Below are 24905 nucleotides of genomic sequence, written 5' to 3' on the forward strand. Positions count from 1 at the left end.
AGTTATTATCTATAGAACAGTTAAGATGAACTATAATCTTGTAACAGTATCTGCATAATTATAAGACAATAACCAAAAAACTATGAGGAAGTGAGTCAGAGAGCAAGCTAACCGAAAGATGTCTGGTGAATGTACTGCAGGCTTGGTTTACTTTTATTTCTTCCCCTCCCTTTATCCTTGATTAATTCAACAAAGTCTACAGGGATAGTTTCATCTTGAAACTCTATAAATCATACATGATGGTAGTAACAATCAACATATAAATGTTCTATCATAAATGAACCTTTAAAATATTATGCTAAGTAAAATAAGCCAGTCATAAAAGATCACATATTGTATGATTCCACGTATTAAAAAATGTCTAGAATAGGCAAATCTATAGAGAGAGAAATTCAATTAGCATTTGCCCAAGATAGGACAAATGCAGAAAGTAGGGATAAGGAGTAAAAGGGTAAAGCATACAGGCTTTAGTTTTAGGAAATAAGAGTTTTCTAAAACTGACCATTATGAAGATGCACAATTTTGTGAATACACTATGAAACATTAAATTTTACACAATAATTGATAATTTGTATGGTATCTGAATTATATTTCAACAAATTTACAAAAGTTTTTTAACATTTTTAGCCATTTTGTCTTTAGTTCTGTGTCAAAGAGACTGCAGGAACATGAGCTTTTCACTGCTACTCTTATGGACACCATTCTAAAATATATTACATGAGTCAGGTGATGTGTCCATACAAGATCACTGATATTAGCTGACTTATAGCACTTAAAAATATGAAAAGGAAAATAAACTCACTTGTGTAAACTGGTCTTCTACCTTTTATTTGTCTCCTTGTTATCCACATGTTCAGACTGTTAATATAGTGTATTTACTTTGAAGTGTAAAAGTTACATTTTAACTTCTTGACTGATTTAAACTGGATGTCACCATGAGAAATGACAGAAAGGAGCAGCAACTGGAAAACAAGCATTGTATTGCATGAGGATGTCTATGAAATGGACTTCAGCTCTTCTGCTGATACAGCTGAGCTGTTACTTTGGCTCTGGGAGTTGTGGAAAGGTGCTGGTGTGGCCCACAGAATTCAGCCATTGGATGAATATAAAGACAATCCTGGATGAACTTGTCCAGAGAGGTCATGAGGTGACTGTATTGGCATATTCAACTTCCATTCTTCCTGATCCCAACAACCCATCTGCTCTTAAATTTGAAGTTTCTCCTACATCTTTAACTGAAACTGAGTTTGAGGATAGCATCACGCAATTGGTTAAGAGATGGTCAGATGTTCCAAAAGACACATTTTGGCCACATTTTTTACAAGTACAAGAAATGATGTGGTCATATAGTGACATGATTAGAAAATTCTGTGAAGATGTGGTTTCAAATAAGAAACTTATGAAGAAACTACAGGAGTCAAGATTTGATGTTGTTCTTGCAGATGCTGTTTCCCCCTGTGGTGAGCTGCTGGCTGAGCTACTTAAAATACCCTTTGTCTACAGCCTCCGTTTCTCTCCTGGCTACGCAATTGAAAAGCATGGTGGAGGACTTCTGTTCCCTCCTTCCTATGTGCCTGTTGTTATGTCAGAATTAAGTGATCAAATGACTTTCATGGAGAGGGTAAAAAATATGATCTATGTGCTTTATTTTGACTTTTGGTTCCAAATATGGGATATGAGGAAGTGGGATCAGTTTTACAGTAAAGTTCTAGGTAAGTAATTTTTTCAGTTGGTAGCATGGAGATCTAACTTTCCTGTGCCTTTGAAGCTGAGCTTGTATAAAGCCATAAAGTCAGGGTAGTGGGGGCTTTTTGTAAGTGAATTTATCACATGAAAGAAAAAGATTATCAAACTCACAAACACTATAGAAAAGGGAAATCATAGGATCAGTTAAAACCCTGTGGCCATCAACCCTACAGAACACTCCAGGAAGTCATAAACCTGTAAATTAGTGCACCTTAGATTTCTTTAAGCAATCACACATCTATTTTATTATGCATTTTTTATCTTAAAAAAAGTCAGACTCGTCAAGAAACAACTTGCTGAATGTGTACTAGTAGATTGAGTAGTTACACATTTTTCTAGAACTATTTAACATTGCAGAAATTGTTTTTTTCTTGTATACCTCAGTCACCTTATTTAGTAATTGCAATATGTACCCATGTTACCAGGAGGTTTCCTTTACAGTTGAGAGAAATAACGTCTCCATTCCAGAATCAAAAACCAATACATATAATTTGAAGTTTCCAATGTTTCTATTCTCCTTCACTAAACGATTGGAAACCATTCATTTTAAGGCCAATCATCTTGTCAAAGTGTGAACCTTAAGTTATAACTGTGTAGTTTTTTTGAAACTATGCATCTTTATTTAAAATATGAGCCAAATTAAGATTGAACACAAACTTCTATTTTAATGAGTTCTCTAAATTTTCTAGCTGTAATTTGCAAATATATTTACTTACAAACTAATATTATTAAGATCTTAGCATGAATCAAAAGCAGTAGTAGGCACAAGGATTTCAGCCATAATTTCAAAATAATCAACACTTCCCTTGAAGATCCAAAGATAAAAGGACTAGATTAATGAATTGTGGAAATTAGGCTATTTCTAAGAAAATTGTTTTTATGGGTAGAGTAGAATTCATTGATAATGGAGCTCCACGAGTGGCTTACATGTGTATCTGCTACTATGAAGGTTTAAAAAATAAAGAAATGGAGATTAATTCTCCTTGGCTTATTTATGATTGTGAATATACTAATGTGACATAAAGGATGTAGTTTTCCCTCATGATTCTCTCACCACTTTGTCTTTCTTGTAAATACCCATGGGCAAAATATGTAATACATAAAAGTTAAACTATGCCTATATATGAACACATATATGTATATTTCAAAGCACAAACACTTTGCTTACATTTTTGCCTACATTATTCTAACTTCTTTTAGAAGATTACCTAATTATCTTGTGTCACCTACCTTTTCTTTTATTTTTTCAAATCAGGAAGACCCACTACATTATTCGAGACAATGGCAAAAGCTGAAATATGGCTTATTCGAAACTACTGGGATTTTCAATTTCCTCACCCAGTCTTACCAAATGTTGAGTTGGTTGGGGGACTCCACTGCAAACCTGCCAAACCCCTACCTAAGGTAAACTATTACTGTTTGTTTTGTCTGCTTTGCATTTTCAGTGCAAATGGTTCTATATTTATTCAGAGTGTTTGACTTACACTGGAAGAAAGATGGGCAGTGGGAAGGTAAAGCAGATACCAATTAAAAACTCACATACATGTTGATACCATCACAAGTTTGTGAATTTCATCATTATTACAGATAAAGAGGCATACTAAGGAGACTCCAAATAGGGTTGGTAAATTAAAGCTTTGATTATGCAACATATAAGAAGGTACTGGCCATTCATTCAAAGAATATTTATAAAGGGATTAGCACACACCACAGGCAAGGGTGTTGGACATAGTTTCTGTCTCAACACAAATTACATTCTACTTTGAAAGATAGAACATATGCAAGTAATAAAAACTATGTAAAAACTATTATCTCCAGAGAAAAACCAATGCTAAAGAAACATCCAGTATAGATAATAGAGAGTATCCTGGAGTCACTGATATTAATAATTTAGATGAGAGCTGAACAATATGCAGGAATAGGTGAAAGAATGAGGGAGAGAAAAAAACACAAAAAGAAAAGCAGGTAAAGTGTTCAGGACAGTTCTCAAGACTCAAAGTTTAGTTTGCAAGTGAGATACTGAGTAAGAATCAGATGATGCTGACAAGCAAGATAAGAGCCAGATACTCCTTAGGAACTGAAATATTTATTAAGCACATTTAGGAACTACTAAAAAGAGTTAAGAAAAGAAAATATGTGATAAGATTATATTTAAAAAAAGATTCCAAGATGTTTAATAGATTAAATTGCAGAAGGGCCAGACTGGAAAGATCTGACCATTCAGAAAATTTTATATGAATTCAGGTAGCAGATGATGGAAAAGTGGACTAGAAAGTGGATAGAAATAATTATGCCTACTTTTGCAGTAATACTACTAACTTCATACTGTGTTGTGTGGAAAAAAGTTAATACAATTAAAACACTTAAAATGTCTCTGCCATATAGTTAGTGATTCAGAAATGTTATTAATTTTGCAATTATGGCTATTTTTGTTATTACGAATACTACCAATTACTTAACATGTGTAAGTCACTTGAGATATCATTCCTCGTTTAATAGAAACTAATTATTCAGTATTTCAAGATTGCATTCTCTAACAAAGTCCTACCTGTCTTCTATATCACAGCTACCTTGTGGACTTGATTAAAAGAAGACATATCAGTTCTGACAGTAAGATGAGCAAGCTGAAATTGTAAAATTCTACCATAAGTGATAAGGAAGTTCACCAGTATTCTAACTTATAAGAAAATAATTCCTTAACAATATAAACGTGTTATTCTAATAATATTTGAAGCAAGACCCAGTGTTCACTTGATTTTATTCAAACACTTACATCATTCTTCATTGAGATTCCAGAGATTTACGTCTTAGCATAGACATACCCTATTAGAGCAGGTGTTTTCTGCCTTAAGACAAGCAATTCAGTAAAGCTTCCCAGGGTAACTTGTGTCTCAACATCGTAGCTGCCTGACAGAGAAGCACAGAAAAAAATGAACAATGCATGTATAATAAATACCAAATAATTTCTACCACTTGTATCTGGATAGTGCCCTCAGTTTACAATAACAAAATAATTCTGTCATCATATAACATTATATTCTTTATGAAAAAACATAAGAACCTCATATATCTTAAATTGATATCACAGTTCTAAGAAATAGGTAGAAAGTAAACATTCTTTATTACATTATTATGTAATCTCTTAAGAGACCATTTTTGTCTACCTCCTTATTGGCAGCAACATGATACTGATATTTTATTCCATGGTTAAAATTTAATATCTATGTTGAATGCAAATTGTATGGGCTTTATGTGGTAACTTTCTAAAAAGACAAAAGCTGAGGTAAGACTAACGGAAGTTCTGTGCCACCCTATCCTACTCTTGAAAGATGTCCCCACTCACATTAAGGGAAACCGATAGTGCCAGTAGGAGGCGGAAGAAAATAGGAGGTGTAGAAGCACAAGAAAACGGATGACTAGTAGTACAATAGTGATAATTACTAATACTAGCTGTTGTTAATTACTAATATTAGCTGTTGTTATTAACTTGAAGAAAGCTTTGAATGCAAGTCAATGGTTGTGAAACCCATTTTCTAATTGTTTATTATGTAAAATAATTGTAAACCCAAGTTACTTTCTATTCAATTAAATATTAGATTCTCAGATAATTTATGTATATTTTAAGAGAAAAGGACACTTGGCAAATGTATCAAGTGTTAAAAATGCATAGAGCTATTGGTTTTATAATATATTTACATGAAATCATACAGAGAGAAAAAAATCAAGATATCCATATTTAATATTTATGGAAAATATTCATAAAATAAACATTGGAAGTAATCAAACATCTTAAATGAAGGAATAATTAAAAACTTAGATGCATACTGTAGCATTATAATAATTTTATTAATAAAATATTCAATTACACTCAGCTATAATACAAGTAAAGTGAGATAGAAAATTATAAATATTACAAGATGACACAGTTTTTGTAGAAGGAAAAGTATATACAATAAGAACAAAATTGTCTAAATAAATGTCACAAGTGTACATTGAGCTATAAAAATAGAACAAAAGCCATAATGAAAACATACGTAGTTTACCATGATAATATCTCTAGACAGAAATTTTATTGAAAAAACTTATTTTCTTTTTAGAACTTTTAATACTTTTATAAAATTCCTTACATAAATAGTGTGTTTTTTTAAGCTGTCACAGAATGGGAAACAATTAGTCCACATCAATAATGAACCTGTAAACAGCGGTTATATTACTTTAACACTGGGTGGATGAAGAAGGCTCTGAGCATGAAGCCACTGAGACAAAACACTGAACATAAGTTACATCAAATGCAGCTACAGGTAACTGCAATCACACACAATATCTGGATATCCTATGTATTACCTGGAATAGTACTACAATGACTCTGACATCATTAACACTAATGTCTTAAGATTAAAACTCATGTTTTTAAAAATACTCAGCCACATGTGGTCTGCAAATAAACATTTGGAATTTTTTTTCTTTGTTTTGTAAAGAACACTTAAGAGAAAGTTTTACCCCAATGGTTATATCTGAAATTAATTAACTTTAAAACTTGACATAGATTGGGAAACACAAGTCAGAATGATTCTCAATAAATTCCAGCCAAGTACATCTTCACTAAGATTTTTATGTAGTGTGAGTGAGCTACTCAAGCGGGTGACCAAATCTCCTCTGCAGAAAGGCCTGGCAGTCTCTCGCATTCTGGTGCAAGTGCTGCTGCCTCTGAGACACAGCAAAGTGATGATGAGAGTTCCTCACATGCAGTTATAAATAGCACATCAATTCAACAGTGTGATTTCAGGGCAATAGGTGCTCCACCTAAACAATAACCTGAAATATATGATCATTCAACTATTTAACTATATACTGTATGATTCTGTATTATAAATGAGACTCTTAGAATTAATTCATAGAAATTCCAAACCACAATAGCAGACTCGAGAATGTCAGTGATTCTTAACCACCACCTTTCACAGTTACTTTTTTCTTTTTTGAAAAAAGACTGGAAAACTCTGACAAACTTTGAGTGAAGTGTAAAGAATTATAGAGTAATATAAATGTAGATTTACATAATCCCAACTGTGAGGAGCTTTTCCTTAGTGCTCGTAGTCAGAGAAGTCAACCACTAATGACTTCCAACTAAAATAATTCTACAGAAAACCTGCCTGAAATAAGCATATGTGATTTAGCAGAGCAACAATATAGCATTAAAGCCAAGTGGTGCCACTTTAAAGAGCCTATATTAGTAATTATGATACTATAAATGAAGAGTTTCGGTACTTCCCCAAATACTGTGTAATAGCTCTATTTCATTTCTCTCTTTCACACACACACACACAAACATGCATACACACACGTATTTACACAAATACCCTTAACAGAGGCAACCTATCTCACATTATACATCTTGCAAAAAAAACTGAGTAATTGAGTCAGTCAAAAAACATCCTTTACTCCAATAATTCCTGATAATAGTTGATTTTCTCTTTTTAGTTTTTATACCAATTCTTCCACAGTGCTTGCTGTGCTGATAATCTATTATGATGGAACACATTCTTTTTTCACAGGAAATGGAAGAGTTTGTCCAAAGCTCTGGAGAAAATGGTGTTGTGGTGTTTTCTCTGGGGTCAATGGTCAGTAACACATCAGAAGAAAGGGCCAATGTAATTGCAACAGCCCTTGCCAAGATCCCACAAAAGGTAAGATAAAATGTCTTAATGTTGTGAAAAACTACTGACAGAGGCTGTTAAAGTTTGTAAAGAATCCAATTGTGGAAACTTCCTGCCTATAAATTTGGCTGTTGGAAAGCACTAATTATCTCAGATATTAATTCAAAATCAAAAATATATATGGAAGATGCTAAAGTAATACAGAGGGTGTTTTTCATTGGTAATTAATTTGGCATTAATATTGTGATCAGGAATAAATATAATTAAGAGTTGCAGGTAAAGTTTTGGTATTATCATGATATTGGGGTCAGGTAAGAGCTATCATCAAATTCTGCCCCTGTGATTTGATCCTTTTGTTTAAGAACTCCTGAGGGCGATGTACACCCTACAGATGTTAGAAAACGTTACATTTTAGTGAGTAACTTCACTAGCACAATAACAATAGCAGGTATTTCAAAAAGGCTGACACGCATCACGCAGTTTAGTGTTGCCATGTTATCCAGCCTCATGTACTTTCTGTACATTTTGGAATAGGCCTATTCAAGTGATATTCAGGGTACTATTCAGAGAAAGGACGGCCTAGGCTGTCAGACAACTAATATAAGGACCCATACCACCAGGCCGATTTGGAGAAAGAGAAAAAGCAGCCTGCCTTGCTGGACTGGGCCCAGCTAATGTCTGAAGTAGGAAGATGAAAGAGAAAGGGTGGAGATGGATCCTGCTCTGAGGGTGGACCCTGTGTAGTATAAAATTTGGCCCCACAAGGAAGCTGCACTATGAGATTAACAACTCCTCCCAATGGAGGCAGCAGAAGGAAATATAGGAAGGACTCAAGCAGAAAGAAGCCAGGCAGGGGAACAGGTTCAGATGCCCCCTCCATAGAACATAGTAGGAACATATTTTCTTTTATATAGAATAAAATGTGTATTTGTCAATTACTTTTTAGTTCCCTGTCTGACATAGTGTCCTTGTAATGACCTATGCTAATATTTTGTCAAAAACTCAAAGTTACTTTAACACTGATGTAACAAATAGAACTTAAACACTGTAAATCATTTTTTAATTTATAAGGATTCCTTGGGGGTTCCAAAATTAGTAACATAAACATAAAAATATCTTGGCTATAGCAGAACATATGAATCACTGTTGTCAAAATTTTGTAGCACATTGTCTAAGTGTTAGCAATCAGTTGACCAAAATTCAGCAAAATACAATTTTGAATTTATTCAAGAGTTGTATTTTTGCTTATGGTACCAATAGGTTCCTTATTTCTATGCTGAAAAAGTATCCAAAATTAGCAATACTGAGAATACTCTGAATTTGTGTCAAAAATTGTCACTTGAGATTTTTCTTGGAAGTAGTGCTTGATAATTTGTAATTTCCAAGAAGTTATACATGCTACCTTTTGCAGCATTAATTGACTTCTTCCAGGTAGCTTATTTCATAGACTTGCATTTTTGTCAATCAAAGACATCAAACTCTATTAAAATAACCTATAGACAAGTAGATATAAGTGAACTACTTCCTATATTACTCAAAAAATGAATAAATTAATATTAAATTTGGTAGATGAAAACTCATATAATACATAACACAAAATAAGCATATAGGTCATGAGTAAATTGTTACTGCTTTTTCACACTAGAATTATGACTACCTAAAATTTTTATTGCATATAATTATTAAAAATTTTTATGTTTTTCAAATTAAATTTTATTTGTTACCTTTTAATTTCAGGATAAATGAGGAGGTTTGTTACATAGGTAAACTTATGTCTTGGGGGTTTGTTGTACAGACTGTTTCATCATGCAGGTAGTAAGACTAGTACCTTTTAGTTATTTTTCCCGATCCTTTCTCTCCTCTCAACCTCCACACTCCAATAAGCCCCAGTGTATGTTGTTCCTCTCTATATGTTCATGTGTTCTCATCTTTTAGCTTCCACTTATAAGTGAGGGCATGTGGTATTTGGATTTCTGTTCCTGTGTTTGTTTGCTAAGGATAATGGACTGCAGTGCACTTATGTTTCTGCAAAAGACATGATCTTGTTCTTTTTTATGGCTACATAATATTTCACCGTGTACATATACCACATTTTCTTTATCCAGTCCATCACTGATGGGCATTTAGATTGATTTCATGTCTTTGCTAGGATGAATAGTGTTGTAATGAACATATGTGTGCATGTTCTAATTTATAATCCTTTGGATACATACCCAGTAATGGGATTGCTGGGTTGAATAGTATTTCTGCCTCTGGGATTTTGAGGAATCGCCGCCCTGTCTTCCACAATGGTTGAACTTACACTTCCTCCAACAGAGTATAAGCATTTCTTTTTCTATAAATCACAAGCATCTGTTATTTTCTGAGTTTTTAATAATGGCCATTCTGACTGGTGTGAGTTGGTATCTGTTCATGGTTTTGACCAGTGATGTTAAGCTTTTTTCCATATAGAGGTTTGCCACATATATATAGGTTTTCTTTTGAAAAGTGTAACAACTTTTTAAATACTTGAACTTTTCATTGATAATCTTATTTGTCTAAGCTACTATTTTGAAAAATCATAATTTCCTTATATACCTAACTAATTATAAAATTAAGGAAATGAAATATGAGTATTCTATTTACATCAGTCTAAGTAGTTCTTGTTACTTAACATCATTTGTTCTCATTGTTAATCTCTTTAGTGTTCTAACATTCTATAACTTTTGAGTTCCTCTCATGGAATAAGATATTTTCTTCACTGTAACAGGTTCTGTGGAGATTTGATGGCAATAAACCAGATACCTTAGGACTCAATACTCAGCTTTATAAGTGGATACCCCAGAATGATCTTCTTGGTAAGTCTCTGGAGAATAAATGTTGAATATATTAGTAACAGATTATTAGAGTGTTAATAGTCATCTTGAAACAAGCCTATTGAACATTTGTTATGGAAAAACTTAAAAATAAAATGAAACTTCTATATATGTATTTTCCAGTCCTAGGGTGAAAAGAATAAACAACAACTGTTGGCATTTTATGATATGCACCCACATTCTTTATGATCAGAGTATCTTTATTTCAGGCATTATTACCTCTCACAGAATTTTTCTGGCACTTCCTGGGTGTCTTCCTTTCTCATATTTCTACAAATGTACACCTGTTCTTTCCTCTTCTTTAGGGTTATTTTAAATGTCACTAAAAATAACAGCTCTTCTGCTATCACCAGGGACAGTGCATTTTCTGTAGGATTAAGTCCCTAATCCTAATGAAATGTGACCTGTCTTTCCTCAATTCTAGCACCACCACCACCTCACTGCCTGCTGCCTTGCACACCCCACATATCCCACTGCATGACTGTACTTAAGAGAACACATTCTGGCTGGGCACAGTGGCTCATGCCTGTAATCCTAGCACTTTGGGAGAGTGATGCAGGTGGATTGACTGAGCTCAGGAGTTCGAGACCATCCTGGGCAACATGGTGAAACTCCATCTCTATTAAAATACAAAAAATTAACCAGGCATGGTCGTTTGCCCCTGTAGTCCCAGCTACTCAGAAGACTGAGTAGGAGAATTGCCTGAACCCGGGAGGTGGAGGTTGCAGTGAGCCAAGATTGCACCACTGCACTCCAGCCTGGGCGACAGAGGGAGACTCCGTCTCCATCAAAAAAATAAAAAACAACAAAAAAAACAAGAACACATTCTTACATGCCCATCCCCTTTCTGTGCTTTTTTCTTTTTGCACATTATATTTCCTTATCTAAATTGCACTTTTTTGTTAGTTCAACTGGTAATCTTGTATTAATTTTTTCAGTCTGAAGTTAAACACACCACACAGCCTTCACTTACATCTCCAGCAGAAGTAGGTGCTCCTTCCTCTGAAGTCCGAAAAGCAACTTCAATTCAGTTCAGTGTGTGATCTAGGAAACACTGTCACATTCAGATTATTCTATTGTGCATTTCTCATTTTATTCCTATGAATAATTTTGCTAAAATTCATCCAATCCTAGGTCACCCAAAAACCAGAGCTTTTATAACTCATGGTGGAGCCAATGGCATCTACGAGGCGATCTACCATGGAATCCCTATGGTTGGCGTTCCATTGTTTGCAGATCAACTTGATAACGTTGCACACATGAAGGCCAAGGGCGCAGCTGTTAGTTTGGACTTCAACACAATGTCGAGTACAGACTTACTCAACGCACTGAAGACAGTAATTAATGATCCTTTGTGAGTATAACTTTTTTTTTACTCAGTGGTATTTATAGATAGGTTCTCTTGTCAATAGTGAGTATGAGTTTTATCCTTTTTATAAGAGGCTGATTTTGAAATAATTTAAATGATTTAAGCAATCTGAAATCTGCTTTTATTTTTGAGTGGTTTTTTAAAAATTTTATTCAAACCACATACATTTAATGAATAACCAATTATTGAAATAATTTTCTACACAAAAATAATTTTAAAGTGATATGGATAAGAAGACATTTTAAAATAAATTTGACATAATCAATCCACAGTAGAAAGGAGGGATAAAGTTGAAGTAATATAATAAAATATTTTAATTCAATATATAAAATGTCTCAAAGTATATCTGTTTTCTCACTGAAAAATTTATTTTTATTATCATTATTGTAACAGACTTAATAATTAAATTTAATTTCCGTAGCATAAAACCCACCTACTTAAAGTATAAAATCCAAATGTATTTAGTATGCTTACAGTCATGAAGCCATCAACATTATAGAACATTTTTATTAACATAAAAGTAACCATAATGGTACAGAAATCACTTCCCATGACCCCTTAGCCCTAGGCTAACACCAATTTGCTTTCTTTCTCTATAGATTATTCTCTCTACATATTTCATATAAATTGAATGATACAATTTATGATGTTGTGTAAATTACTTCTTTTACCAAGTACAATTTTTGTTGTTTTTATGGTTTTTAGCTTTATTTATGTTGTGTGTATTAATATTTCATTTCTTTTTACAGCAATATATTTTATAATATCAGTATGCCATATTTTATTTGTCTCTATGATCTGAGAGATAGGTAAATTGGTATCTTCACTTCAAAATAATGTTTAAGATGATCTTACCTTTTAGAGCTGTTTCACTTAGTGTATGTACATTTATTTTATGTGTTTTATACTTAAATGTGTATTTTAGAAGACATATAATGTATTTTAAGATTCTAGGCATCAAATAATTTCAAAATAAGCACAAAAAATAGAGGAAATCCTAGGGGTTCTATCATAGTGTGGCCATGGAAAGCCTCTCTTATCAGTAACATTTAGAGGGTTGCCTCAAAAAAGAGATAGAAGCATGCCTTGGGTTGTTGCAAGAAAGAATACTCCAAGTGTGAGTAGAGGGGACACAATGTATAAGGTGCTGAGATGGGAGCTTAAAGAAAAATATAAGGCCAACGTCCCTAGAAGACCTAGTGTGCATGGGAAAGTGTTTGGAGAAGAGCTTGCCAGTGTCTGATAATGGAGGATCCTGAGGACCAAATAACAGAGTTGGATTTTATTCTTGATATGATGAAAAGTCAGGCAAAAGTCTTAATCAGGGCAGTGTCATAATCTGACTTTTATTTCAAAAATAATCATTCTGGCTACTGGGTGGGAAACAGTAGGACACAAAAGATTAGAATAGGAGCAGAGCTCGTGGCTATGAGGCATTTCACCCACATGACACAATTCGTCTATAGAAACTTAAAGATGATAATTCTCAAATTGCATTTTAACTATATATCTTTCACCACTTAAAATGGTTCATGATGCTGAGTGTGATTTTATTTACCTGTTTGAGACCTAGAGGAGTGTAATTGGATATTTCATAACACAAAGAATAAATGCTTAAACAATGGGTACCCTTCTCTTCATGATGTGATTATTTCACATTGCAGCCTGTATCAAAATATCTCATTTACCTCATAAATATACACATCTACTATGTACTCACAAAAACTAAAAATTAAAAAAATAAAAAAATAAAATTGCTCGTATGTTCTCTGCCTCAAATAATTAACTTTCTCACCTGAACTTCCATTTTTACTTTAAAAATATTTGTCAATTATGAAATCCAATTTAAAAGCCAAACGTTCTATGATGACTCAAATTAAAATACACGAATTCTATGTCAATTCTATTACATTTACTTTGAATCATATGACACTTTAAAAACTTTTCATAGACTTGATATGCTCAGGCAAATTAATTTACTTTTTTTTTTTTTGAGAGGGGGTCTCACTCTGTCACCAAGCTGGAGTGCAGTGGTGCGATCTTGGCTCACTGCAACCTCCCCCTCCTGGGTTCAAGCGATTCTCCTGCCTCAGCCTCCCAAGTAGCTGGTACTACAGGCATGTGTCACCACGCCTGGGTAATTTTTTTTTTTTTTTTGGATTTTTACTAGAGACGGGGTTTCACCGTGTTAGTCAGGATGGTCTTGATCTCCTGACCTCGTGATCTGCCTGCCTCGGCCTTCCAAATTACTGGGATTACCGTTGTGAGCCTCCACACCCGGCCAAATTAACTTACTTTCAATTTTGATACCTTTATGTTTATCATTTAGATATAAAGAGAATGCTATGAAATTATCAAGAATTCATCATGATCAGCCAGTAAAGCCCCTGGATCGAGCAGTCTTCTGGATTGAATTTGTCATGCGCCATAAAGGAGCCAAGCACCTTCGGGTTGCAGCTCACGACCTCACCTGGTTCCAGTATCACTCTTTGGATGTGATTGGGTTCCTCCTGGCCTGTGTGGCAGCTGTGATATTCATCATCACAAAATGTCTGTTTTGTGTCTGGAAGTTTGTTAGAACAGGAAAGAAGGGAAAAAGAGATTAACTACGTCTGAGGCTGGAAGGTGGGAAACCTGATAAATGAGACTCCTTCAGTTTATTACGAAAAGAAGAGGTTGTGATACAAGATTCCTTTCTTCTTTTGACAAAACATCTTTCAAAACTTGCCTTGTCAAGTCAAAATTTGTTTTTTAGAGATTTAGTACCTGTTTAACCATTAGAAATATTTCATGTCAAGGAGGAAAACATTAGAGAAAACAAAAATGATATAAAGGCATATGAGCTTATGTTGAAATTTATTGAGCTCATATTGAAATTTATTGTTCTAATTCACAGTTTACATGAAAAAAATTTACTGAGCTTAACTACATGTTATACATTGTACATGGAAACAAGAATATTAAGAAGTCCACTGATGGTATCAATACTGTTTTGCAAATACTCAGCGTACTTTGGATTCATTTCATGCAGGATTGTGTTGTTTTAATTGTCTCTTAGGAAACTATTAAATAATCAAATTGTATAAAAAGTCTCTCTCTTCCTCTTGATATTTTGAGATGAGTAGCGCTGCTTGGCTTTTATTGTGCATCCAGCTTCAGTGTCACTTTTTTTCCTAAAAGGTATGATAAAATTGCTTACCATTTTAGAGCTTCAGTCATTTCCCAGTGGAAACTATGTGGAATTAGAAATAAAGCAATTCCTACCTGGTTTCTACTACAAAATGAATTAATTTTACAACGTGTTTGGTTTTTTGAGCTAACTCTATTTTTCTGGTCATTTAAAAATACTCGTCTTTTTTTATTCTTTTCTTTTTTAGTTATTTCAATAGTTTTTGGGAGACAGTTTTTGGTTACATGGATAAGCTCTTTAGTGGTGATTTTTCAGATTTTGGTGCACCAATTACTCAAGCAATATACACTGTACCCAATGTGTAGTGTTTTATCCCTCACCTCCGTCTTGCCCTTCCCTCTGAGTTCCGAGAGTCCATTATATCATTCTTATGCCTTTATGTCCTAATAGCTTAGGTCCCACTTATAAGTGAGAACATACATTGTTTGGTTTTATATTCCTGAATTACTTCACTTAGAATAATGGTCTCCAACTCCATCCAGGTTTATTTTGTCCCTTTTGAGGATGAGTAGTATTCATATATATATATTCCCCCAATGGGTGGATAAAGTAAATGTGATATATATAATATATATACACACACACACATATATACACATATATATAAATATATACATAGTATACATGTATGTGTAAACACACACACACACACATATATATATCTCACATTTTCTTTATCCACCCATTGGTTGATGGGAATCTAGGCTGGTTCCACAGTTTTGCAATTGTGAATTGTGCTGCTATAAACATGTTTGTGTATGGGTCTTTTTCATATAATGACTTATTTTCCTCTGGATAGATGTCCAGCAGCATAATTGCTGGATCAAATGGCAGTTCTACTTTTAGTTATTTAAGGGATATCCATATTGCTTGCCATAGTGGTTGTACTAGTTTGCATTCCCACCAGCAGTGTAAATGTGTTCCCTTATTACTACCATGCCAACTTCTATTATTTTTGGATTTTTAAACTATAGCCATTCGCCATTTGTATATCTTCTTTTGAAAATTGTCTATTCATGTCCTTAGGCCACATTTTGAGGGATTATTAGTTTTTCTCTTACTGATTTGTTTAAGTGCTTTGTAGATTGTGGATATTAGTCTTTTGTGGGATGTGTAGTTTGTGAAGATTTTCTCTAACTCTGTGAGTTGTCTGTTTACTTTGCTGATTATCTCTTTTGCTGTTCAGAAGCTTTTTAGTATAATTAAGTTCCATCTATTTACCTTTGCTTTTGTTGCCTTTGCTTTTGGGTTCTTGGTCACAAAGTCTTTGCCTAAGCCAATGTCTAGAAGAGTTTTTATGATGTTATCTTCTACAATTTTTATACTTCCAGGTCTTAGATTTAATTATTTGATTCATCTTGAGTTGATCTTTGTATAAGGTGAGAGATGACTATCCAGTTTCTTTCTTCTACATGTGTTTTGCCAATTATCCCAGCACCATTTGTTGAATAGGTTGTCCTTTCCTCACTTTATGTTTTTGTTTGCTTTGTCAAAGACTAGTTGGCTATAAGTATTTAGTTTTATTTCTGAATTCTCTATTCTGTTTCATTGGTCTACATGCCTGTTTGTATACCAGTACCCTGCTGTTTTGTTAACTATAGCCTTGTAGTATAGTTTGAAGTCGGATAATGTGACACTTCCAGATTTTTTTTTCTTAGCCTTGCTTTGGCTATGTGGGCATCAAAGCTGAGAATCAAATCAAAATCTCAACCCCTATTACAACATCTGCAATAATAATAATAATAAAATAAAATACTTAGAAATATACCTAACCAAGAAGGTGAAAGTTCTCCACAAGGAAGACCACAAAACTCTTCTGAAATAAAACATAGATGATGCAAACAAATGGAAACACATCCCATGTTTGTTGATGGCTTGAATAAATATTGTGAAAATGACCATACTGCCAAATGCAATCTATAAATTCAATGCATTTTCCATTAAAATACCATCATCTTTATTCACAGAACTAACAAAAAAAAAATTCTAAATTTCATATGGGTTCTATTCTCATTTTTGACCTTTAATGACAAATGTAAGTTCCTAATTTTTGGTTGTGTTAATATAGGAATTTCATCATAAAGGGATTAAGTGTATTGTTAATCTTACTAAACATACATGTACATATACATGTCCATTTATTTTAAAACAAGACACTGCATTCACTATTAGTTACCTAACAGGTATGTGGTGAAATTAAACATGTTTATTGAAGATGGTTTGAAATAATAATTATTATTCCACATACTATACTTCAAATAATCATGTCTAATTTTTCTCTTTTTCCAATGGACTTTTGATCCATTTCTTCTCTAAATATAAAATAGAAACATGAAATCCTTTAGCATGACAAAAAGTGTACAAAGTATAAAATGAGTTTATAAATTATGTGGAAAAGAGCTAAATCAAGCCATAAACCTTCTTTAATATACACATCAGGGAAGCACTTTATGATAAAAGTGGTCCAGGTGGACAAAAACCTAGTTGTCTTTGTTGGTAAGAAGTCTTACTATTTACTAATTATCACACAAGTATTCTCCTGCCTAAGGAATGATTTAAATATAAACATTACATATAAATATAACTACATATGTATATTTATATATGTATATATAAATCATGACTATACACACACACACACACACACACAGTATAACATTGATGCCAGGGAAATTATAGGAAAAGTTTATAACAGGATATTTCATACAAATCATCCAGGAACTGATACATATACAAGGAAACACAGAACTAATATAGTGCCAAAGGTTAATAATGTTGTTTTATCATGCTTATAAACCTGTGTTTATTTACATTAAACCTATATTACAACACATGTAACAATAGATTGGTATCCATTGTTTAGTGACAACTACAAAACAACAACCAAAAAAGACAAACAATCTAATATAAAAGTTGATGAAAGTATGAATAGGTAGTTCAAAGTAAAAATGGCAAATAACATATCAAAGATGTTAAAGTTACTGATGCTCAAATAAATAGAAATAATGCCAATAAATTATTGCTATAAAAATCCCAAATAGAAGAGTCAGCATAACATGGTTAAGAGCTGGCATTCTGAATTCAGGTCACCTTGATTCAAATCTCTGAGAAACCACTACATAATGATGTGGGTTGAACAAGGTATTTAAACCTTATTTGTCTCGGCTTTCTCACCAATGAATTGGCATTGGTGGTCACAGTGTTATCTATGTCATGGGGTTGCTGAAAGAAGGAATTCACTAATATTGCAAAGCACTAGAAGTAATTTTGTATACATCAAAATAAAATATGCACTCATAATTAAACAAATCAAAAAATTTCCACAACTATTTTACTGTTGATAAAATTGCATAGTACAGGCTGGGCACGGTGGCTCACACCTGTAATCCCAGCCCTCTGGGAGGCCAAGGTAGGTGGATCACGAGGTCAAGAGATCAAGACCATCCTGGCCAACATGGTGAAACCCCATCTCTACTAAAAACACAAAAACTAGCTAGGCATGGTGGAGTGTGTCTGTAGTCCCAGCTACTTGGGAGGCTGAGGCAGGAGAATCGCTTGAATACAGGGAGGCAGAGGTTGCAGTGAGCTAAGATTATGCCACTGCACTCCAGCCTGGCAACAGAGCAACACTCTGTCTCAAAAAAAAAAAAAAATGCATAGTATAGATCAAAAACATGATATGTTTGTAATGTAAATAATAAAAATGACATAATTTATTATTTACTATTTCAAATGGGAATTAAATTTATAGCATAAAGCAAGGGCTAACAAACGATAGGCTTTTAGTCAAATCTGGCCATCCACTTTTTTTTTTTTTTTAATAATTGATTAAAAATTTTTATGCCACAAAATTAAACACTTTAACCATTTAATGTGTACAATCCATTGGCATTTAATACATTTGCAATATTTTGCCACTACCACCACTGTCTAGATCCAAAGTATTTTTTCACTTCAAAAGGAAGCTTTATACCCATTAGACAGTTATCTCGCATTCTCCCATCCTCCATCTCCTGTTGGCATCATTCTATAGTCTCGTAGATAATATTTTTTTAAAAGACAAATAAGTATGTAACTTCAACAAAGTGTTTTATTTTACCTTATTTTTACATCTCCTATTTGTTCGTAAATGAAAATTCTGTGATGTATTAGAATTAGTTTTAATTTCCTAATTGCTCTGTTATTAAATATATTCAGCAGTGTTGTCATTTATATTGTTATAATTTCTGTCCAATTTTGTATTGAAGTCTGTCTCATGAGAATTGCAGTAAACCAAGACACTGGAAAGCTCTGATGGAGGTGAGGAAGTGAGATTCAGATGTGTGTGTTAGGTAAAACACAATGAAATGAAAAAGCAAAACCAAAATGCATAAAATAGAAGAAATGTATTACTCACAGTTCCTAGGGATATTAAAGACAATGACAGAAAACTGACAGAAAGTTCAGAAGTGGCAGAGAGCTCAACCAGCTGCCTGGAAGTGGTAGAGAGAATCCCTGTGCAAGGGGATGTGGGGGTGCTTTTCTTAAGGCCTATGAGCATTATTTCCTAGCCTTGACTGCAGGAGTTTTGGAGTGGCTATCTTAAGAAAACACACATGAAGACGGAAAATTATTATTTGATTCTGGTGTTGATCATGGTAATCAGCTCTGTGGTATGTTGCATTTCTGGGTCAGTGGGATGAGAAACAAGTGGACTCTGTCACAAACAACTACACAGGGAAAGGAAGTTTTCACAAGACCCAAAATGACAGGCTATGACTAGCTCTTAAAAAACTCAAGTTAAGAATAAAAATGGATGCTGAGGCAGTAACCATAGTCAACAAATGTATGACAAGAAGGTAGAAAAAGGATTCATCCAGCAGGACCCAGGAGACAGCCCAAATACAGTGAATGCTCAAACTGTGAAAATGGGAAAGGGAGATCATCCACCTTTGAACACACAGCCTTACTGGGAAACATAAAGTTTCAGACCACAGGAGTTGACCTGACCTGGAGCTGAGTCAATTAGAATGCTGAGTGAAATACAGGAGTACAGGAAGCAGCGGGAAAAGCCCTGTGGATTCTCTGGTTTTCCAGGGAAGCCATTTCTGTCTTTGTGGACTCTCTGGGTTTCCAGGGAAGCCATTTCTGTCTTGTCTCACAGGGGTCCTTGGGGAGGGCTGCCAGAGGAACTGGGAAAAGACCACAGGGAGAGAAGGAAACCTCCAGCTGAACTTTGCATCAATTCCAACAGAATGAAAAGTCTCCTGGTCAGAACTCCAGAGAGTGTGTGAATTGGTGTGTAGACTCAACAGGTGGGGAGGTGTGAAAGCCCTGCTTGCTTTCTCAGCTGGGAGGCTGGTAGCCTGGAGCAAGTTCTCAGCCCTGCTCACCCGTTGACTGGAAATAAACTTGATGTTGTTGGTAAGGGCGTGGTGGAAGTGAGACCAGTCTATTGGGTTGCATGGGTGCTGGGTAAGGCCTGTAACTGCCCGCTTTCTCCCACATTCCTGACAACCTGCATGACACAGCAGAGGCAGCCATAATCCTTCTGAGATTATGACTCTATTTACCTGGGAACCACACACCCATCCCCCACAGCCGCTACTACACCAAGGGAACACCCTATGGGACAAAAGAATCTGAACATCAGCCTTGAGCCCCAGATCTTCCATCTGACATAGCCTACCCAAAAGAGAAGAAACCAGAAAAACAATTCAGGTAATATGACAAAACAAGGTCCTTTACCACCCCCAAAAATCACACTAGCTCACCAGCAATGGATATAAACCAAAAAGAAATTCCACTTGCTGTATTAGTGTGGCCTGGAAGTGAGACATGGAGTTAAAGGAGATTATTTTGGAAGTTTAAATTTTAATGACTGCCCTGCAGGGTTTCACACCTGCATGGGGCCTGTAGCTTCTTTGTTTTGGCAAATTTCTCCCTTTCAGAACAGGAGCATTGATGCAATGGATGCACTCTAATGACATCCTGAAATTACCTAACTTGTGTTTAATTTTACATGCTCATAAGTGGAAGGGCCTTACTTTGTCTTAGATGAGACTTTGGACTGTTGACTTTTGACTTAATGCTGAAATGAGTTAAGACTGGGGATTATTTAGAAGGGATAATGGTATTTTGCAATACGGGAAGAACATGAGATTTGGGAGGGGGTGGGGCAGAATATTACAGTTTGAATTTTTGTTCCCACCCAAAATACATGTCAAATTGAAGGAGGGGCCTGGTGGGAGGGGATTGGATCATGGGAGCTGATTTCTCCCTTGCTGATCCCATGATAATGAATAAGTTCTCATGAGATATAATGGCTTAAAACTGTGTGGCTGTTACCCTTTCACTCCCACTCTCCTGACGCCATGAGAAGATGGTTCTAGTTTCTCCTTTGCCTTCTGTCATGATTGTAAGTTTCCTGCAGCCTCCCAGTCATGCTTCCTGTTAAGCCTGCACTACTGTGAGTCAATTAAACCTTTTTCCTTCATAAATTATACAGTCTCAATTAGTTCTTTATAGCAGTGTGAAAACAGACTAATACAAAGAGTATCTACCAAAAAAAGGTTAATAGCACACTTAATAGAAAAAGCCTAAATGATTTTTTTTTCTAAGGTAAAGAGCAGGAGAAAGAAGTCAACTCTCTTCACTTTTATTCAAAATTGATTTGGAGTTTTTTGGCAAGACCATTAGGCAAAAACATAAAATAAATCAAATCCATATTGGAAGGGAAGATAATAAAACTATCTTTATTGATATATGGCATAATCTTACATAGAGAATATCTTAATGGATCCACTATAAAAAGATTTGCTCAAAAAAACAGCAAAATTTTCAGGACAACAGATCAATATATACAAATTACTTGTATTTCCACATAATTGCAATAAACTATTCTGTATGATATTAAAAATAAAATTTTACATAAAATACCATCAGAAAAAATAAAATAATTCAAATAAGTTTAACAAAAGAAATACAAAATGTAAATTGTGAAAATTACTACAAATTGTGGAAAGAAATTAAAGATCTAAATGAATGAAAACACATCTCATATTCCTGATTTGAAAAACAATATAGTAGCATTGCCTTTGTTTACCAAATTGATACATAGATTGAACCTATCAAGACTTCAGTTGGTTTCTTAGCATACACTCACAAGTTGATTCTAAAATTCACATAGATATATGAGAAACCTAATGCAACCAACACAATCTTGGAAAAAAAGAACAAAGCTATAAAACGTATAACACATCTACAGTAATCAAGATAGTATGGTACAGGTATACAGTGAGACATATGCACTATTTGAATAGACTTCAGAATCCAGAGATACAGCCACACATAGGGTCAACTGATTTTTGACAAGAATGTCATTGTATAGACAATGATGAAAGTATAGCCTCTTTAACAAATGCCAATGAGCAAACTGATTATTTATATGCAACGGAATGAAATTGAACTTCTTCCCTCAAACCATATACAAAAATGAACTCAAACTAGATCAAAACCTAAATATAAGTGCTAGAATTATAAAAATTTTAGAGAAAGAATATGAGTATAACTTTGTAACCTTGTATGTGTCAAGGTTTTTAGATATGATGCCAAAAACAAAGAAACAAAATTAAAATTGATAAATTGGACTACATCAAAATCAAAACTTTTGCACATCAAATAACACTATCAATAGATTCGAAAGATAAAACAGTAATTTAAGAACATATTTGCAAATTACATATCTGATATATGGCTTTTATAAAACATTTATAAAGTAATCTTACAGCTCAATTATAAAAAAACAAATAACCTAATAAAAATGTGCAAAAGATCTAAACCGAAATTTTACCAAGGAATATGTAAATGTACAATAAGGACATAAAGCATGTTCTGCATCATTATATTCAATATTATGACAGAAAAATGTAAATCAAAACCAAAATGAGATGCCACTTCCCTCTCACTAACGTGACTATTATAAAAAAGACAAATAATTTAAAATGTTGGCAAGGACGTGAAGTAATCGGAATCCTCATACAATGTTTGCATGAGTGAATAATAATGCCGGCCCTTTGAAGCAATTTGCCAGTTTATCAAAGGTTAAACAGAGTTACCATCGGAATTCCACGTCTAGTAATATATGCACGAGAAATGAAAACATGTCCACACAAAATTAATACATGAGTATTAAGAAACAACATATTCTTAATAGCCAAAATTGGAAGAAAAACTAGAGTTTATTACTGATGAATGAATAAAGCAAATGTGCTATATCCATATTGTAGAACATTATTGGGCCATAAAAATAATACAGTCTTGATACATGCTAAGCCATGGATGACCCCTTTTAAAACATTATGCTAATTATAGATGCCAAAAACAAATGACCACGTATTGTATAATTGCCTTAATATGAAAATCCCCAAATAGGCAAATGTATAGAGACAGAAAGTAGGTTAGTGTTTGCTTAGATTGGAGGACAGGAAATAGCTAAGGAAACAGTGTTTCTTTTTTGTTTTTCTCTTTTTCTTTTTTGAGGTGGAGTCTCACTCTGTCACCCAGACTGGAGTGCAATAGCACAATCTCCGCTCATTGCAACCTCCGCCTCCCAGGTTCTGGCAATTCTCCTGCCTCAACCTCCCGAACAGCTGGGATTACGGGTGCATACCACAACACCCGGTTAATTTTTTGTATTTTCAGTAGAGACGGGGTTTCACCGTGTTGGCCAGACTGGTCTCGAACTCCTGACCTCATGATCTACTCACCTCAGCTTTCCCAAGGGCTGCGATTACAGGCGTGAGCCACCGTGCCTGGTGGGACAGTATTGCTTTTATGGCTGATAACATGCTCTAAATATTATTGTTCTGGTTGTTGCACAATTCTCTAAATATATGATGAACCATTTAATTGTATTTTTTTTTTTTTTTTTTTTTTTTAGAAAAGGCCTCACTCTGTCACACAGTCTCAACTGCAGTGGCACAATCTCTGCTTATTGCAGCCTAGACCCCTCAAGGAATCCTAGACTCAAGGAATCCTCCCACCTCATCTTCCCAAGTAGCTGAGACTACAGCCACGCACCACCATGCATGGCTAATTCTTGTATTTGTTTGTTTGTTTGTTTGTTTGTTTTTTCTGTAGAGATAGGATTTCACCATGTTGCCCAGGCTGGTCTTGAACCCCTGAGCTCAAGTGATCTGACTGCCTTAGCCTCCCAAAGTACTGGGACTGTGGGCATGAACCACCTTGCCCCTCTATTGAATTGTCACTTTCAATATGTAAATTGTAATTATATATGAATAATAATACATATATAATATGTAAATTGTATGTGTACAAATTTTTTACACCCAAAATGAATCTTGAACTATGTTACCTAATAAATGCTGATTCAGCTGTATAATTACTTTATTTCCAGTTCTGTGGCAAGAAGACTGCAGGCAAGGAAGCTGCACACTTGCCACTAGTATTGCCACTTTAAAATCCTCTTACATAACTTAGGTTTCTAGCATATGCAAGTTTAACTTCTACTGGGGGGTAAACCACTTTTAATAATTTAAGAGACACTAACACGCTTTTGTAAGCATGAGGCCATCTATCTTTTCTTTATCCATTTGCCATCCAAAAACTGTGATTGTTCATATAATGTACTTACTTGGACATTGCTGTGGGTTGAATGTATTCTTTCCAAAATTCAGGTGTTGCCAATGTGACAGATTAAGACGAGGGACCTCAGAGAAGTGATATTGCATTCCTTGTGAATTTTAATGACAGTCCTTATAAAAGAGGCTTCATGGCAGGGTGTGGTGGCTCACACCTGTAATCCCAGGAATTTGGGAGGTTGAGGTGGGTGGATCACCTGAGGTCAGGAGTTCGAGACCAGCCTGGCCAACATGGTGAAACCTGGTCTCTACTAAAAATACAAAAAATAGCTGGGCATGGTGGTAGGTGCCCATAATCCCAGCTACTCAGAAGACTGAGGCAGGAGAATCACTTGAACCTGGGAGGTGGAGGTTGCGGTGAGCCAAGATCCCACCATTGCACTCCAGCCTGGTCAAGAAAAGCAAAACTAAGTCACAACACACACATACATACACACACACACACACACA

At 34.6% G+C, this 24905-nt stretch overlaps 1 protein-coding gene and 1 pseudogene across 5 annotated transcripts; one reads left to right on the forward strand and one right to left on the reverse strand.

Moving 5' to 3' along the window:
• Positions 1 to 24905, reverse strand: part of LOC112132997 (UDP-glucuronosyltransferase 2B4-like) — a 364436-nt pseudogene that overhangs the window by 141718 nt on the left and 197813 nt on the right.
• LOC100444573 (UDP-glucuronosyltransferase 2B30) lies at positions 992 to 14230 on the forward strand. Of its 5 annotated transcripts, XM_009240045.1 has the most exons (7): positions 992 to 1301; positions 1653 to 1712; positions 3002 to 3150; positions 7299 to 7430; positions 10150 to 10237; positions 11390 to 11609; positions 13954 to 14230. In XM_009240045.1, exons 1-7 carry the CDS (start codon positions 992 to 994, stop codon positions 14228 to 14230), a joined length of 1236 nt encoding a protein of 411 aa, XP_009238320.1. The 5 variants fall into 5 exon arrangements, with proteins under 5 accessions (XP_009238320.1, XP_024101730.1, XP_009238318.1 ...); XM_024245962.1 differs by having other exon boundaries at positions 992 to 1716; positions 3006 to 3150; XM_009240043.1 differs by having other exon boundaries at positions 992 to 1712.

The sequence above is a fragment of the Pongo abelii genome, chromosome 3 (assembly GCF_028885655.2).
Source record: "Pongo abelii isolate AG06213 chromosome 3, NHGRI_mPonAbe1-v2.0_pri, whole genome shotgun sequence".
NCBI lineage: Eukaryota > Metazoa > Chordata > Mammalia > Primates > Hominidae > Pongo > Pongo abelii.

What these genes read in the sequence shown, in the direction of transcription:
- LOC100444573 (XM_024245962.1), top strand. Translation starts at nt 992, where the DNA reads ATGTCTATGAAATGGACTTCAGCTCTTCTGCTGATACAGCTGAGCTGT. An exon ending in CTGCCAAACCCCTACCTAAG is followed by an intron (nt 3,151 to 7,298) that starts GTAAACTATTAC and finishes CTTTTTTCACAG; the next exon opens with GAAATGGAAGAGTTTGTCCA. An exon ending in ACCCCAGAATGATCTTCTTG is followed by an intron (nt 10,238 to 11,389) that starts GTAAGTCTCTGG and finishes ATCCAATCCTAG; the next exon opens with GTCACCCAAAAACCAGAGCT.